This window comes from Rhinoraja longicauda, chromosome 3, assembly GCF_053455715.1.
Source record: "Rhinoraja longicauda isolate Sanriku21f chromosome 3, sRhiLon1.1, whole genome shotgun sequence".
NCBI classification, from domain to species: Eukaryota; Metazoa; Chordata; class Chondrichthyes; order Rajiformes; family Arhynchobatidae; genus Rhinoraja; species Rhinoraja longicauda.
The window spans coordinates 66657554-66675961 of record NC_135955.1 but is presented as its reverse complement, the minus strand read 5'-3'; the positions used below and the strand labels follow the sequence as shown (position 1 = coordinate 66675961).

The following is an 18408-nucleotide window of genomic DNA, read 5'->3' as shown; positions in this document are numbered from 1 at the left end:
CTATATCTTGATTTAAGAGCTTTATCATCGCTAGAGAATCACTGTCAGTGTTCTTTTATGCTAACTTAAAAGTCTAATAAGGATTCATTTTTGGATTTGTTCCATCTGCATACTGCCCTTGAAAACGGTATCAATACATTTTAAATTACTTTTCATTTGCATGTCAGTTGCTTCAATGATAAATCTACCATTCTCTTGGTTTGCCTCTCTTCAGCCCATTGGACACTAAAGTCCTAAAATATACCTTTGTCATTATCAAGCAATTCTTGGGAGCACCTAGACCTTCTTTGTCTTGACTTTATGTAGACTTCTACTTGCCCAAAACTCTGCTATCAACTAGTGTAAACAATTGATGTTATTAACTAATGAGACCTGCTTTCTTTCTCAATCCTGTTCTTGGAGACTTGTGAATTTGTAATTCTTTTCTTACTTTCACAATACTGCACAAATTTCTCCATGGCTGCCTTTAAGAACAATGTTCTACCTTTAAGGAGATGACTATTCTGAAATTGTGGGAGCACATTCCCATTAAAAGCAAAGGAAGAACAAACAAACTTGCAACTTCCAGCATGGCAAAGATGATTCAGGAAAAAATAACGTAAAAATGGCTGCTTATCTCAAGTATAGGATTGTAAATATCATGAAGACCCAGGCTTGATGACAGAATCAATAGTCATCTATTGGATTTGTTAAGGGAAATGCTGGTTTACAAAAAAAGACAAAAGGTGCTGGAGTAACTCCGGGTCAGGCAGCATATCTGTTGTACATGGATAGATGGCGTTTCTGGTTGGGTTCCTTCTCAGTCTGAAAAAGGATCCTGACTAGAAACATTAATAATAATAATAATAATGCATTTTATTTATATAGCGCTTTTCATATACTCAAAGACGCTTTACAGAGATTTTGAGAACATAGGGAAATGAATAAATAGATAAATAAGTAAATAAATAAATGAACAGAGAAAGGAGACAGAAGGTGAGGTGACCTTCAGTGGTTGAAGGCAGTACTGAACAGGTGAGACTTCAGCAATCTTTTGAATGTGGTGAGTGTGGAGGAGTCTCTAACGGTTTGGGGTAGTGAGTTCCATAGGGTGGGAGCAGCGATGGAGAAAGCCCTGTCCCCCCCAGGATCTGAGTTTGGTCCGGATGTGGGGGGATAGGAGATTGGCAGCGGCAGAGCGGAGGGTGCAGGTGGGAGTGTGCCTGTGGAGGAGGTCGGTCAGGTAGGATGGGGCCAGGTTATGGAGGGCTTTATAGGTTATGAGGAGGATTTTGTACTGGATTCTCTGGGGGATGGGGAGCCAGTGGAGTTTATAAAGGACGGGGGTGATATGGTCACGGATTGAGGTGTGTGTGAGTAGACGGGCAGCGGAGTTTTGAATGTATTGAAGTTTATTGATGATTTTTGAGGGTGCGCCATAGAGGAGGCTGTTGCAGTAGTCCAGACGGGAGGTGATGAAGGCGTGGATGAGGGTTTCTGCAGCTGTGGAGGAGAGGGATGGACGGAGACGGGCAATGTTTTTGAGGTGGAAGAAGGCTGTCTTTGTGATGTGTTTGATGTGTTTGTCGAAGGAGAGGGTTTGATCAAGGATGATTCCAAGATTCCGGATGTGAGGTGAGGTGGATACTGGGAGACCATCAATGTTGAGGATGAAGTTTTGGGTGGATTTGGTGAGCGTTTTTGGACCAATGATGATGATTTCAGATTTGTTGCAATTTAGTTTGAGGAAGTTTGATTGAAGCCAAGATTTTATTTCAGTGATGCAGTTTGTCAGTGTAGAGTGTGTGGTGGGGGAGATTGACTTGGTGGAGATGAGGAGCTGGATATCATCGGCGAAGCAGTGGAAGTTGAGACCATGACGGCGGATTAATTGACCAAGGGGGAACAGGTAGAGGATGAAGAGGAGGGGGCCAAGGATTGAGCCTTGGGGGACACCTTGGGGGAGGGGAACGGTGGGGGACTTACAGTTGTTAATGGAGATGAACTGGTGTCTGTCAGAGAGGTAAGATTTGAACCAGGATAGGGCTGTGCCAGTGATGTTAAGGGAGGTTTCAAGTCGGGTGAGGAGAATGGAGTGATTTATGGTGTCAAAGGCGGCGCTGAGGTCAAGTAGGATGAGGATGTTGAGGTTGCCAGCGTCGGAGGAGAGGAGAATGTCGTTTGTGATTTTGAGGAGCGCAGTTTCAGTACAGTGGTTTGAGCGGAATCCAGATTGGAAAGTTTCATACAGGTTATTGGTAGAGAGGTGGTATTTGAGTTGGGAAGCTACAGCACGTTCCAAAACTTTGGACAGAAATGGTAGGTTGGAGATTGGTCTGAAGTTGATTGGGGTGTCAGGGTTTAGACCAGGTTTTTTCAGAATGGGGGTGACAGCAGCGATTTTGAGGGATGGCGGGACGATGCCAGTGGACAGGGAGGAGTTTATTGTTGCAGTGATAAGTGGAGAGAGAGCAGGAAGGCAGGCCTTGACAAAGCTGGAGGGGATGGGGTCCAGAGAGCAGGTGGCAGTTTTTATTCCTGTGAAGAGGTCAGAGAGGTCGGTGGTGGAGATTGGGGAGAACTGAGGCAGGGGCTGACAGAATAAGGGGGGGCAGGTGGTTTGAGGGGGAGCAGGTGCGTTGGTGGTTAAGGTGCTGTAGATGTTGTCTATTTTGCTTTGGAAGAATGAAAGGAAAGTGGTACATTTGTCAACTGTGAATGATTGGGAGATGGTGTCCAGGGGGCTGAGGAGTTTGTTTATTGTAGAGAAGAGTGTTTTTGGGTTTCCGGAGCCAGAGTGAATTATTTGAGAGTAGTAGGTGGAGTGGGCACGGGAGAGGGCATCTTTATAGTGCTGTATGTGGTCTTTGTAGGCTTGGGAGTGAATTGTGAGACCTGTTTTGTTGCGGAGTCTTTCAAGTTGGCGGGCATGAGTTTTCATCACGCGGAGTTCAGGGGTAAACCAGGGAGCAGAGTGGGTGAAGGAAACTGTTTTGGTTTTTATAGGTGCAAGCTGGTCGAGGCAGGAGGAGAGAGTGCGGTTGTAGTAGTCAGTGAGGTCAGAGGGACTGTGGAGGTCAACGAAGGGAGAGGCGGACATTATTTCAGAGAGGGAGGATGAGAGCGAGGTAGGTGAAACAGAGTTCAGCTTGCGGAAGTTGATTTTGCGTTTTTGCTTTGGAGCTGGGGTGGGAATGTTGACAGACATGGTGATGGCTAAGTGATCAGAGAGGGTGGGGTCGGAGCCAGAGAGGTGATGTAGATTTAGTCCAGTGGAGCAGACAAGGCCCAGAATGTGTCCACGGTTATGGGTGGGAAAATTGACGTGTTGAGTGAGGTTAAAGCAGTTGAGTATTTCAGTGAAGTCAGCGGTTATTGTGGAGTCAGTGGAGTCCATATGGATGTTGAAATCACCGAGGAGGAGGATTGAGGGGCAGAGAGTACAGAACTGGGTCAGAAAGTCAGAGAAGTCAGAAAGGAATGATGGGTGTGGTTTGGGAGGGCGGTAGATAACTGCCATGACTAATTTTGTGTGGCCAGAGAGTTTGAAAGCCAGGTGTTCAAATGAAGGAGCAGATGAGAATGGAGATGAGGTTGATCTTGAAGTCCTGTCGGTGAATTACGGCAATCCCACCACCTCGGTCTTCCGAGCGTGGTTTATTGATGTAGGAGTATCCGTTGGGTGTAGTGAGGTTGAGTGGGAGGTAATCCAGAGGTTGTTGCCAGGTTTCTGTCAGACAGAGGAAGTCCAGTTTATTTTCCAGGATGAAGTCATTCAGAATGAGGGTTTTATTGTTGAGGGACCGGATGTTGAGCAGAGTGAGCTTCATGTTGCTTTGTGTGGTGTGGATGGACACGGGTGATTTAGCCAGAGCTTGTAGACAGGGGGCACGCTCGTGTGCGTTGTTGTGATGATGTAATGGACGAGTGGAAGTCCGATCAGCTGACCAGAGTGCAGGGATGGAGTGACCGGTCTGGGAGTAGACAAACTTGTGACCGGAGCCTCTGTGGTTGTATTTGGGTCGTCGTAGAAGTCCGTGGTTGATGATGGCAGAGATGCATGTCGGAGTGGAGTGGTTGTTGAGCTGGAGCAGCCTCGCAGCCAAGTACTTCAGTGCCATGCCAGGCAGGAGCGAAGGAGCATAGAGCCCAGAGAGATCAAAAAGTCACAGCAGGCACAACAGGCTGATCCAGAGCAAGGCCTATGAGGATCGAGGAAGCTGAGCAGCCTAAGGGTTAATAGGGAGCTGAGGACGTGCAGGCAGAGGAGGTAGCCAGGCAAGCAGGCAAGCAGGCAGCCAGGCAGCTGTCAGCGTTAGCGGTAGCGTTAGCGTTAGCGAGTTGATGACTGCAGCGCTAGCTGTCAGGTAACCCACAGGGGAGCAGTCCAAGCCAGCAGAGACAGGAGCACAGACAGGAGTGAGAGGTCCAAGGGTGCGGAGTCCAAGGGTGCGGCGGCAGCGGTGGAAGAGCTGGGCAGATGATACCTGGTCAAGCAGAAGGATTTGTTTAAGCAGAGGGATTTTTTCAAGCTGAGAAAATCTTTTCAAAAACGGCAAAATTAATCCAAAAATAGAAGTGGTGAGAAGCGGCGAACAAACAACGCCAGCGTCCTCTCACGTCACTACCTATCCATGTTCTCCAGAGATGCTACCTGACCTGGGGAGTTACTCCAGTACTTTGTCTTTTTTTGTAAACCAGCATCTGCAGTTTCTTGTTTCTACATTTGCAGTAAAAGGCTGTTTTTTGGATTGGAGGAAAGTGAGTAGTGGCATTTTTGTGGGATCTGTGTTGGAGGTTATTGTTTAAAAAAAATTCTACATTAATTTCCTAGGCCTGTGGGATCACTCCACAGGTTCTAACTTTGAAGATCATACAAAACTTTATTGTTGCAAACTGTAAAGTGGAAAGATTATGATAAATTGTAGCAGGATTTAAACTAGCTGGTGGAATGGGCGGATGTGTAGATTAAGTTTTATGTGAAAAAATGTGATACATTTAGTAGGAAGAATGGGGAAAGGTAATATAGAATAAAGGACATTAAAAGGAATGCAGGAGCAGAGAGACCTGAGGATAGGGGTGTATAACTCATTGGCATTACAAGCTGGGTTGAGAAAGCAGTGAATAAAGCATATATATTTTTGGAAACTGTCAATAGTCATAGAGTATAAAAACAGGGTAGTCATCTTGACTTTTTTAAAAACATTGGCCAGGCCTCAACTGGAATATTGTATTAACTGCTCATCACCTCAGATATTATATGGAGTCATGGATGTAAAGTGGAGAGGGTTGAGAGGAGATTTATGACAATGATTCCTGGAATGCTTGCCAATGTGGCAGGCGGAAATTATGTTTTGGCCTTCAAAAGGGAATCCAATAATACACCATCATGAAAATTGTGCAAAGTTAAAGAGAAGGGATTAAGGGGTAGAACCAGTGAGTTGCTCCGGTACGGACCAATATGGACTTGATAGACTGAATTGTTCCTTCCTATGCAATCACCAGTCTCTGATTCTGTGAAACGTTGGCGCGATCATGGCCATAGAGACTCTTCGGCCCAACATGTCCACGCTGTCCAGGTTTTATACCTAAGCTGGTCCCATTTGCATGCATTTGGCTCTTATCCCACTAAACCATAACTATCCATGTACCTGTCCAAATGTCATCAAAAAAGTTGTCATTGTACCCATCTCTTCAGTTCATTCCATATATATCTGCACGATCTTCTTTGTGAAGAAATTCCCCCTCTGATCTCTTAAATCTTTCCTCTCTCACCTGAAACCTATTCCCTTTAGTTCTGGACTGCTTTACCCTATGAAAATGAATGACTATTCACTATACCTTTCATGATATTGAACCTCTACAAGGTTGCTCCTACGCTCCATTAAGGGGGGAAAAAGGTTGCAGCCTATCCAGCCTTTTCCTATAATACAAATCCTCCATACCTGATGGCATCTTCAAATCGTTTTTGCACTCTTTCCATTTTATTGGCATCCTTTCTCGAGCAAGCCCACCAGACTTGAACAAATACTCTTAAGTGTGATTCACCATTGTTTTGTACAGTTATAACTTGGCATCTCAATTCCACTACTCAGTACTCTAAGTAGTGAAAGCATAGTGGCACAGCAGTAGATTTGCTGCCCTGCAGTGCCAGAGACCCAGGTTTGATGCTGACCTCAGGTGCTCTCTGCCCGGAGTTTGCACGTTCTCCCTATGAGATTTCTCCAGGTGTTCCGAATTTCCTCTCGCATTCCAATGACGTGCAGTTAATTGGCTTGTATAAATTGTCCCTAGTGTATAGGATATGAAACTGGGATAACATAGAACATGGGTGATCGTTGGTTGGTGTGGATTTGTTGGGCCGAAGGGCCTGTTCCACACTGTATCTCAAAACTAAACTAAAGTGTGACAACCTTTACCACCCAGTCTACCTGCATCGCCCCTTTTAGGGAACTGCGTAACTGTACGCCTTAGGTCTGTGCTTCAACTTGCAAGAATTCAACACCTTGCACTTGTCAGAATTAAACACCACGTGCCAATTCTTGACCCACTTCCCTAGTTAATCCAGCTACTTTTATAAACTTAGATAGCCTTCCTCACTGGCCACTAAACCAGTAATTTTAGTGCTATCCACAAATTTACTAACCATGTTAACTACAATGACATCCAGATCAGTAATTTAGATGACAAATAGTGGGCATAGCAAATATTACTGTGTCACTCCACAGGTTACAGACCTCCAATCAGAACAACCCTCCACAACATCCTATGGCTCTTTCCACCAAGCCAAATTTGACTCCAGTTAACTGGCTCACCCTCGATCCTATATGTTCGAGCCTACCATGCAAGACCTTGCAAAGGTCATGCTTATTGTTTAAGTTCACGTCACCAATCGTCTTGGTGACCTCTTCAAAAATCGATTGAATTTGTGAGATATGAATTTCCCCTGCAGAAAGCCATGATAACTATCCTTTATCAGTCCTTATCTATCCAAATGCTTATAGATCCTGACCCTCAGAATGCCTTGCAGTAACTTGCCTCCATTGATGACAGGTTGACTAGCCTGTAAATTATCTGGTTTGTCCTTGTAGCCCTTCTGAAATCAAGGTACAATATTACCTACCCTCCAGTCTTCTGGTACATCCCCCTGGACTAGAGATGATGCTAATATATCTGCCAGGGCCCTATAAATTTCTTCCCTAGCTCCCCATAATGTTTAGCGTCCCACTCGGTTAGCCCTTGAGGATTAATCCATCTTAATCTATAATACTAAAACTCTCGTTTGTTATCTAGTTTGTGACTGAACTTCAGCCAAAACGGTACACGATAGCGCGACAATTTTACGCCCACCTTACTCACCATTGTCACTTTAATGATAATGCAAGGAGTTTTATTAAAATTGGTGTTATCTTTTTAAAGTTATTCACATTTTAAAGTTTAAAAGGAGGGAAGGGGGAAGGGAGTGGGGGAGAAGGGAGAGGGGACGGGGGGGGGGGGGGGTTGAGGAGAGAGGGGAGGGGGGGGGAGGACAGGGTGCTGCACCAATGCAGGAGAGGTTTGGGCCCAACGGGTCCACTTTGTCTCGTACTCTTTAAAACTGTTAGCACAACCTCTTCTGTAATTTGCATATGGTCCAACACGTCACTACTTCTATGAGCTGTACGACTCTATTACCTTCTTATCTGAAGAGAGGTATTCAATCAGCAGCAGGCCCGTCCCCTTTGGCTAAACATGTAGATAACCACATTGAGCCTTAATGAATCCTTTTGTTATCCTTTTGATCATAATATATCTGTAGGATCTCTTAGGATTTTCCTTTTATCTTTTCTGCCAGAGCTATATCCGTTACTCTTTTTGCCTTGCTGAGTTCTTTCATGTATACTGCTACATGTATTCCTTAAGGGATTCACTTGAGCTGCCTATTCCCGATATATGCTTCAGTTTTCTGGCGAGAGCCTCAATATCCCTCATCAACCAGGGTTCCCTGAACATGCTAGCTTTGTCCTTCATTGAAACAAGAACATTCTGTCACTGAACTTCCCAATCTCACCCATAATTCTTTACCTGTAACCAACATCTTCTAATGAACCTGTGCAAGTTCCTGTCTTCACATTGGAGTTAGAATATCTGTGACTTTATATTGGATGCAGTGAAAATCATTTTGATGCCATTTTTCTTTCTAACTTCTTTGTGCAATTGTACAAAGTTTAAAATTAACAAAGTATTACTGCAGTTACATTTAAAGCACAGACTGTCTTTAATGATATTTCATGGCATTTTGCAAACTCTGAGTAAAACAAGCTGCCGTTCTCGTTAATAATTCTTCAGTTTAAGATCTTTAGTTGACGTGCTTCAAGTCTCAAAATATTACTGGCAAAGTAATTCAAATTTCTGTTTTATTTCAATCATGCTGAAGAAATGTAGAAAAGCAAGGTTGATTGTTCTTTATTTGAAATGCAAAAGATGACATCCATTTTTAAGTATAAGGTATATAACCATTTATCTTTATACCAGTTTGGCATTGTAGATGGAGATGGATACCTGAGCTTCTGGCAAACAAGTCCAATTGCTTTAGGAGTCACTCCAAAACCTTATTTGGTGAGCTAATAATTAGTTGTCTTATTTATTTAAATCTGATATGTTAACAAAACTGTATATTCATTTACTAGCCTGCTGCCTATTCATTTAATTAATTATGTTTTATTTTTCAGACTTGGCAGTGCCATAACAAAACAGCAAATGATTTTGTTTTTGTTAGTTCCTCCACTTTAATAGCTACGGCAGGGCAGTCTAGTGATAACAGGTAAGATTAAGAGGTCGATGTTTAGCTTTTAGATACATTCAGCACTTTTCCCACAAAATCAGTTGTACAATACTGCTTTTGGCCAGAAATGGATAACAAAGTTGTTAATTCTGGAATGTGCTGTATCAATCACTATTTCTGGGCTATTTTGTACTATTACAAACATTCAAGGCATTTCCAGCCACGAATCACTTTTTTGTAGTTCCACATTCCAGGATGGTTGTATTTGGTTTGCAATGACCATTTTAGAATATTGAAGAGAAACCTGGATAATGTTATCCGAAGAGCAACTATTGTTGGTTGCCCTCGGAATAAATTAATTTTACTATTGCAATGTCAGGCCATATACTCACCAGATATATTAGTTGACCACTGATCAATAAAAGTGTCCTCCTTTCTGACATTGTAAATAATGGAAAGTTTCACCCATGCCATTACATGTTTCCTCTATTTAGTCTGTTGACTTGTGGACATTCATTTAGAAATTGCAGTCTACCATTAATGGTTGCAGTACCTTGTATCGTAAAAATAACATAAATTAGCTAAACCAATAATTGAAGGCGCATAATTGATTATAGAAACAGTTAATGTTTTGGGTCAGAGACCCTACATCAGAACTGGGAAAGAAAGACAAAAAAATGTGGATTTAAGTTGTAGAGAAGGTGGCAGTAGAAATGGCTTGGGCAAAGGGAATATCTATACTAGTATGTGGCCCAATGATACAAAAATAAGTGGAAGGATATGTTGCAATTGGGCAATGTGATTGGGTTAGATTGAGTGGGCAAAAACCTGGCTAATAGTGTTCAGTGATGGGAAGTGTGAGGTTATGTAGTTAGTGAGAGGATTCAAAAAGTGGAGTATTATCTAAATGGAGTGAGACTGCAAATCAGCACGTGCATAGGGATCTAGGTGTTCTCATGCATGAATCACAATTTTCATCAGCAAGCCCAGCAAGTAGTTCAGAAGACAAATGGCATATTTGCTTTCTTGCGAAGAGGTTGGAATTTCAGACAGGGTGGTTTTGTTACTGGATATTGGTAAGGCTACACCTGGAATACTTTTCACAGTTTTGGTCCCCTTAACTAAAAAAGGATACGGTGGCATTGGTTAAGGTACAAAGGAGATACACTAGGATAATTCCTGGAATGGGATGGTTGGCCTATCAAGAGAAGCTACCCAATTTGGGTCTTCATTCGTCGATTTAGATGAATAAGGGGTGAAGTTAATCAAACCCAAGATCCTAAAGGGGCTTGACTGGATAGACGTTGAGATATTTTCACTGGTGGGAGAGTCACGAATGAGAGATATAGCTACAAATTTAAAACTGAGGTGTAGAGAAATTTCATCTCGGAGGTTAGTGAATCTCAGAAATGTTCTGAGCCTGAGATCATTTAAAGCGGAAATAGACAAATGCTTGAAAGATCAAGGAATTCGGAATTGGATGTCGAAACAAGGAACTGCAGATGCTGGTTTGCAAAAAAAGCTTAAAAAAAGATACATAGTGCTAGAGTAACTCAGCAGGTCAGGCAGCTTCTCTGGAGAACATGCATCGGTGATGTTTCAGGTCCACACCATTCTTGAGACTGAAGAAGATTTCAGACAAGGAGTTATTGGGAACTACCATAGAGGAGGAGTTGAGACTAACATAATCAGCCATGATTATTTTGATGGCAGAGCAAACGGAAAGAGCCTGGTGGCCTGCTCCTGACCTCATCTTATCACAGATAATGTCCTCCACATTCCTCCCACCAGCTCCTCTACAAATTTAAATTATCTTTTATATCTACCTTTCATACATGTGAAGATGTGAAGGGCTGCTTACCCAAAACAGTGACTGTTTCTTTTTCCACAAATAACCTGAGTTTATTTGCATTTTCAGTTTTAATTTTGGATTTGAGCATCTGTTGTGTTTGAGTTATGTACAGATGTCAGTTCTAAAGTAAATATGTTTGAAAAAAAACCCATCTGTTCTAAAGAAGGCCTTTTCCTTCTCCTTAGGAATATCTGCCTCTGGGATACACTTGTGCCACAAAGTAATAGTCTCATTCACGGTAACGTATAATATATTGTTTCAAAGTTGCAATGATTTACTTAATAATGAAGCTTTATGGGGATAAGTTATAAAACGTTTACTGAAGATTGATTAATTTGTAGTGGATTTTGACCTAACGAGTCAAAGTTTTTGTCAAGGTTTTCAGCTTAAAGTTTTAATTTTAAAGTTTGATAGATCAAAAATCATGCCACGCTGTTTGGCTGCTGAGGAGCTAATTCTCACCCTAAAGCTCTGCCTCATTTGTCTCCATTTGAACATTCCTTTAAAAAAAATCATTTGACTACTGTTTTGTCATCTGCCCGAATAGCACATTATTTCATTTGGTGTTTGCTGCACCTTTGGTAGTCTTATTAAGCCAATAAATGCAAGTTAAAACAGTTTACCTCAGTTTTAACAGGCAACATTTAAACAAAATAAACTCTCAAACTTTGCTTACTGTAGTTTTTTTATAAGTAAAATATGCATTAAAGTATAATAAATCACTCTACCATTAATATTAAACTAAGAGTTTATGTATTTGCATATGCAAGTGCTCTGCTACAGTGGTGCTTCCAATACTTACAGTGCGTTTGGCGATCAGCATTTTTGTAATCTGTAGGATGAGGCAGATCTTGCATTCTCAGAATGATGTGTCTTTGGTTCCCATTGTTGTTTGCTATCTTTACCCATGATCTTGGATTTGGATTGATACAAGAAGTATCTTTCAATTTTGCATTAACATTTTATCATAAGATCCTGCCCATTACAGTAAAACACCTGCCCTTTTACCATTTATTTTGTAATTGAGAGATGTTAGCACGTTTTCCGGGTGAAGCATCGAGTTACTTGTACTTTCAAACCATTCAGCGCTCATTATGTGGTCTTCTGGTATTGTGGAAAATAAAAATACAACTTGGAGTCACAGAGTCATATAGCCCTTTGGCTCTACCTGTCCATGTCGACCAAGATACCCCATGTAACCTAGTCCCATTTGCTTGTGCTTGGTCAATATCCCTCTAAATCGTTCCTATCTGTATGTCTGTCCGTGTATTTTGAATACTCTTATCGTGCCCTCAACTACCTGCTCTGGGAGCCCATTCCTTATACTCACCATTTGCACGTATCAATGCTCTGCTGTAGTGCTTTGTGCATTTTGAGATTCAGAGTTTTTCTTTAATCTTTGCAAGGAGGCAGCTTGGATGACCTTTTCAGAACTCCATTCTGTTGGGAAGTGTAATTCCGAGCTTCCAATTGCCTGTCACTTCAAGGCCCTGTACCACATTCAAACCTTTTTTTAATCTCTGTGTTTGACCTCTTGCACAGTTGTAATAAAAGTCAAAGTAAGCAAATCAAATGCACCCTATCACCTGATTGACACATTGCATCTTTCATGACTCAACATCGAATTTAATAATTTCTCATTCAGCCATTTAATTTGTGTTTCTAGAGTTTTTCCCCTCTTCCTTTCTGATATTTCGATTTAATTTGTCCTCCTATTTCTATTTCCTCTTGATGTCTTTCTCACTCTCTTTCAAAGGTACCAACATCACCCGTGATATTCAGTGTCTCTATCCCACCACTCATCTTTCTGGTTGTTCCCTCCTCCCCTCCTCCAACCTGCTCTGTAACTTGATTTCAAATGAAAGTAATTTTTCAGGTTTGAAAGTCATATTAATGACTCTGAAAATTAGATCATCTTGGCATTATCACTAATAAGGTTTAGTACTACACGCTACCAATCACAGTTGTGGAGACATTGGTATAGTTGTCTCATTGTTGATCACTGATGGCTGATGCTTTAAACCATGCATTGTGCTTGTATGTAATTTATTGTGCTTTTGTTAGTAATTTGTTAATAACTTACTGTGCTTTTGTATGTAACTTATTGTGCTTCTGTATGTTTATTATATGTAATGTCTTGGCTTTTATCTGGACCTTGAGTCTGTAATAAAGTATTGATTGATTGATTGATTGATATACTTGAAATATTCCTCACTGATTCCAGCATTCTCTATTGTTATGCCTTGATTCAGTCAGTGTATGATCTTTGCATTCCAGCATTCACATGTCATGAAAGTGGAGCTACTGTGTTGGCATATGCATCAAAGCAGCAGTTTTTGTTATCTGGTGGAAGAAAAGGTTTCATCTGTATACTTGATCTACGCCAGGGACAATTGCGTCAGACGTTTCAGGCTCACGATTCACCTATTAAAGCAATTGCTGTGGATTCAGCAGAGGAATACTTCATTACAGGGTCTGCTGAGGGTAACATGAAGGTACAAAATATAAAATTGTCAATTTAAAATAAAATTGATTTAAATTATATTCCAAACTAACTGCGGGTATTTTCATGCATAATTCAGCTTGTGTAGGTAAAAATAATCTGATTAAAACATGTAAACTTAAAAATATCAAAATAGCTTCCAATGAATAACTGAAGATGTGTGACATCCGCTAGTTGTGTTAAAAGCAGTATTGAGCCAAATGAATGACTTTTTGTGGGGAATTGTTTTGAACATAAACACATGTTAAGGGCAGCACAGTGTTGAAGCTGCTGCCTCACAGCGCCAGGGACCCGGGTTCGATCCTGACCTTGGGTGCATGTTCTCCCTGTGACTGCGTGGGTTTCCCCCGGTTGCTTTGGTTTCCTCGCACATCTCAAAGATGGGTCGGTTTATAGGTTAATTTGCCTCTCTAAATTGCCCCTAGTGTGAAGAGAGTGTGTGACTAAGTGGGATAACAGAACTAGTGTGAGTGGATAAATGATTGGCATGGACTTAGTAGGCTGAATGGCCTGTTTCCATGCTGCATCTCTAAACATTTTTTCAAACCTCTAAAATTATGCTGTGATGTGGGTCAGTACTTTAATCAACCAATATCCTCAATAATTGTAATCACAAAACATTGATTCCCCTCTGTTCTGAATATCATTGATTATCCTCACTAAAAAAATCCATTTTGCATATGGAAAAGCTTTAAAGAATCTGAGGTTCAAGGTTCTTGATTCGATATGTCACCTATCTGCGTTCTCCTGAGATGCTGCCTGACCCATTGAATTTCTCCGGCACTTTGTGTCTGTTTTTTTAGTTATTAATGTCAATAGATAATAGACAATAGGTGCAGAAGTAGGCCATTCGGCCCTTCGAGCCAGCACCACCATTCAAGGTGATCATTCTCAATCAGTACCCCGTTCCTGCCTTCTCCACATACCCCCTGACTCCGCTATCCTTAAGAGCTCTATCTAGCTCTCTCTTGAATGCATTCAGAGAATTGGCCTCCACTGCCTTCTGAGGCAGAGAATTCCACAGATTTACAACTCTCTGACTGAAAAAGTTTTTCCTCATCTCCATTCTAAATGGCCTACCCCTTATTCTTAAACTGTAGCCCCTGGTTCTGGACCCCTAACATTGGGAACATGTTTCCTGCCTCTAACATGTCCAACCCCTTAATAATCTTATATGTTTCAATAAGATCCCCTCTCATCCTTCTAAATTCCAGTGTATACAAGCCTATCCAGTAGGCATTTTCCACATGACATCTTTCTTCTCACAAAAAATTCTGCCTTTATTAAATTGCTTTATTTAATTATTCTTGACTTCTAGTTTGGTTTATTGTCACATGTACCAAGGTACAGTAAGAAGCTTTTTTGTTGCATGCTATCCTGTCTGCGGAAAGACTATACATGATTACAATCATGATTACAAGCCGTTCACAGTGTACAGATACAGGACAAAGGGAATAATGTTTAGTGCAAGATACAGTCCAGAAAAGTGATTAAAGATAGTCCGAGGGTCCCCAATGAGGTTTAATTCTATTAATTTTAAGAAGGTTTGGCTGGGTAAAGTTGTAATAGCAGTATGAACCCATTGGAAAGGACATGCAATTTTCTTGAAGCACAAACAAATGGAATCTCAGAATCTTGAGCTGTTGGTTGACATCTGTAACCCAAATCATCATAAATTTTGGTTGAAGCTGTGAAAAGTTGATTAGTAACTAAAGTATATTTTCATAATCAGATATTTAATTGAAATGATTATTGGCGCCTCTGACATCAAAGAAGGTTATTGGAAGACCATGCAACTCCAAGTAATGTAGACCTTCGGTTGATTCATACAAAAGAATGGAAAAAGCTCAACAAATGAGAAGTGAAGTGATTTGTAAACTTGTCTTGCAATAAACATTTTAAGCTGTACTGTTTAGTTTATATTTGTTTTCTATTACTTTCAGGTTTGGAGTTTGTCCACTCTCAACCTGATTCATACATTCTCCAATGAGCATGCTCGACAGTCGCTCTTCAGAAACATAGGAACAGGAGTCATGCAAATAGAGACTGGTCCAGCAAATCATATGTTCTCCTGTGGGGCTGATGGGACAATGAAATTGAGGATCCTGCTAGATCGCTTTAGCACAGGAAGTGGAAAATTGGATATCTGGCAAAATGATGTAAAATTTATACTATAACAATATAAATGAGCAATTTATATTATTATAGTGATACTATCAGCACAATCCATTGTAAATTAAATCTACCAAAATATTTGTTTATGAAGTGTAAAGCAAACACTGGTGCCAACATAGGATAGGTGTTGGGCTAAAGTGTTGGAGGGGGGGGGGGGGTGATGAGTGCTTATTCATTTTTAATTAATGCACTGATGCCTTAAGAAGATTGTACACTTAAGGACTTTGTTAATAGTTGGAAGGAGGAAATGAATCTAAATGTGTCAAAATATGAGAATGAAGTGATTTTCTTGTAAAACGTGGTCAAATATATTTGCTGCTATAAAGCTTTTTGTTGAAACTCGTTGCTGATATTTTTGAAGTGTCAAAATGTACAGTGCTTTAAGAAGAGTCAAAGTATAAGATAGAATAATTATCTTTTTTATGCTTGTATTAAAAGTTTATATATGATATAAAGTTATCATTTGAACTGTGACCATTCCTTATTTTTAGCTGTAGGAAGTCCCTGAAATACAAGCTATAAATAGATTTTGCTTATCTTCATATGGGAGAATGCAACTGGTGCTTCAGCCTGGCAAGGAAGAGGGGGAAACAAATCTTGTACAGCATTGTACTGTAAAATGAAAGGTACATTTGTGTTGAGCTGGAGCTAGAAATTATCTATGGAAATTTGAATATTTCTTACAACACAACTATTATATTTAAATTATTTTCTATCTATGTGTAAAGTACATAGGTTGAGAGGGCATCAAATAAACCTCTCCTTTCAATGCCGCTTTGTATGAGCTCACTAATGGATATGTTGCAGTTGAGCCAGGGTTGCTCGGCATCTGAAATTTACCAAGATTAGTAACTCGTGATGTGGGGAATCATGGGCACAACTGCATCCTATCTAGTTTTGCAATGTGTTGATCTGAATGTAAATGCTTTTCAATGTTTCAGCCTACACAATGTTGTTAAAACTCCATTTTAAATGCAGTTAGGAATGGTGAGAAAACTGCTAACCACTGCACCTAAATAGTAACATTCTGGTTTTATCTCAAGAAGCATGCTAAGGTGGGCAAGATTTATGATGTCTAGAATTCAAAGTTTAAAAAAATTGTATCTTTTTTATAATCAAATGTTTAAATGCAGTACTTAATGGAAAATAAGCCAAAACCAGAATAAAGGCTGCAGCCTTCCTTTCTATAAACCAGAAAAGTCAAAGTCAAAGTTGCGTATTTATTATCTGATTGTTAATTATCTTTTGCTATGAAGATTAAATGCTGAGACCTTTAAGGAGTGACCATTTCTTTAAGATAAATCTTAAACCAATAGTCATCAGATTTACAAGAGTCTTGCATATACTACCATTCACTATGATCAGCCTTGTTTTTTGAAAGCAAATGGTACTTTTTTTTTGGATGTTTCTCATCGCATGCCACATATCCATTAACAGAGAAGGCATGGTGACATGTTTTTTCTCAACTCAGATCATTCATGCACCACTAAAACATAGGTGTAGGGAAGCTGCCCAGTATTAATTGAACTTGTTCTCATTCCACGTAAGTATTCCCAGTTTGTCCTGATGGAGCTGATTGAAATCTGGTCTTGAGTACAACATATTCAGCAAATCACATTACTTACTAGGACCAAGAAAGGCAATGTTATAGTACTTTTTCCCCATTAGATGTCATTTAAGGATAAACATATTTTTAGACCAACTTTATGGATATATGCTGTTAGAATTAGGGAATTGCACAACCACTGTATAATCAAGCAGCAACCAAATTATTACTAAGTCCATATATCAAATATGCAGCAGTACATTGAACCTTGTACAGTTGGAAATTTCTCTTGTGTTCAGGAACACAGAATTAATTAAAAGACATTGTAAAAAGTAACTATTTACTAATTCATGTCTAATCAATAGTGGGAATAGCTATCTGTAAAGATTACAAAATTCACCTTGGTGAATGGCAATATGTTTTCTGGAGCCGGAAGCCTGGGTATAGAACAAAACAAAGTATAGCTTGAAAATGGTTTTTGTATAGGGTTCATTGTTTAATGTTTAATTAACATATCCCACAGTTGTAGTTGGTATAAATGTAATCTTAGCTGATCAGTTTAGTGAGATTTATTAATTTCACTGGCTACATAAATCTGTGTTTGTGGTTAGCAAAAAAGTATTCTGTTCAGACATTTACATTTTTGTCCATATTGAATGGCTTATTTAGAAACCTTGTTATTTTTTGTTATATACTCAGGATATATCATCTTTAGGAGTGTTTTAGTACAATTAAAATAGTGAAACAGTTTACCAGTCAGATAACTTTACTAGAAAATAGAAAAGAAACAGGTCGTAATCATTTTAATTGTGCAATAAGATATACTAATTTTATTAAAACAACATTTATGGAAACTTTGGAAATCTGAAGAAACAATTTGTTCTTTTGCATTTATATGAAATATTATGTAATAATTGATTTGAAAGAAAGTACTGCACAAGTTGATCATAATCAGGTAATTCCTGAAGTACAAGAATCTCCGGGATGAACACATTTTACAAGTAAAAATTAACCTTTTGTTTTGAAACATAACAAAAGAGAAGTCTGTAATCCTAAGTAACATTACTGGTGTCTGACTTCTCCTTGCCTTGTCAGAAGCTGCTTCACCGAATTCTCTTTAAAAATGTCAATCATGTATTTAAAATTCATAATTGTTTCAATAAAATAGCTATGAGAATCAAAAATTTCTCTTGACATGTTCTTTCTTGGTTGAAAATATGGAGTCAGATTACATGTCAGTCAAACGAACAGTACGAGGACAAGTTGAGGAGGCTAATAATTGTCCATGTGTCAGTATTGCACGAGAAAATTAATGTCTGCAAATAAATCTGAATGTCCTGGAGGCATGAGCTGCTCTAACAAATGGCTTTGATTGGATTAGAGTAACAATACCATCAGTGTCCACATGCTTCATAATACATTCAAATTTGTCGGTAGGAAATGTGATGGATCATCGATGTCTATAATTTTTTTAATGTTTGTCAAGCGATAGTCAAAGTATTCAACTACATAAATAGAATTGTTAATTGCAGAAAAATACACATTTTGTTTCTATTTATAAGAACTTTATAAGATCTTGCATTGACTCC

The 18408-nt window shown here is 39.8% G+C and overlaps 1 protein-coding gene across 2 annotated transcripts in view; it reads left to right on the top strand.

Annotated features, from left to right (window-relative positions):
• The window catches only part of dmxl1 (Dmx like 1), a 156842-nt gene extending 138760 nt beyond the window's left edge, over positions 1–18082 (top strand). For both annotated transcript variants that reach the window (XM_078396297.1, XM_078396298.1), the window contains 5 exons: positions 8494–8577; positions 8691–8782; positions 10781–10833; positions 12873–13090; positions 15042–18082. In XM_078396297.1, the coding sequence (XP_078252423.1) occupies positions 8494–8577; positions 8691–8782; positions 10781–10833; positions 12873–13090; positions 15042–15275 (681 nt within the window). In that variant the 3' untranslated portion in view covers positions 15276–18082. The remainder of the gene's footprint in view (positions 1–8493; positions 8578–8690; positions 8783–10780; positions 10834–12872; positions 13091–15041) is intronic.
• The last annotated feature ends 326 nt before the right edge of the window (positions 18083–18408 follow it).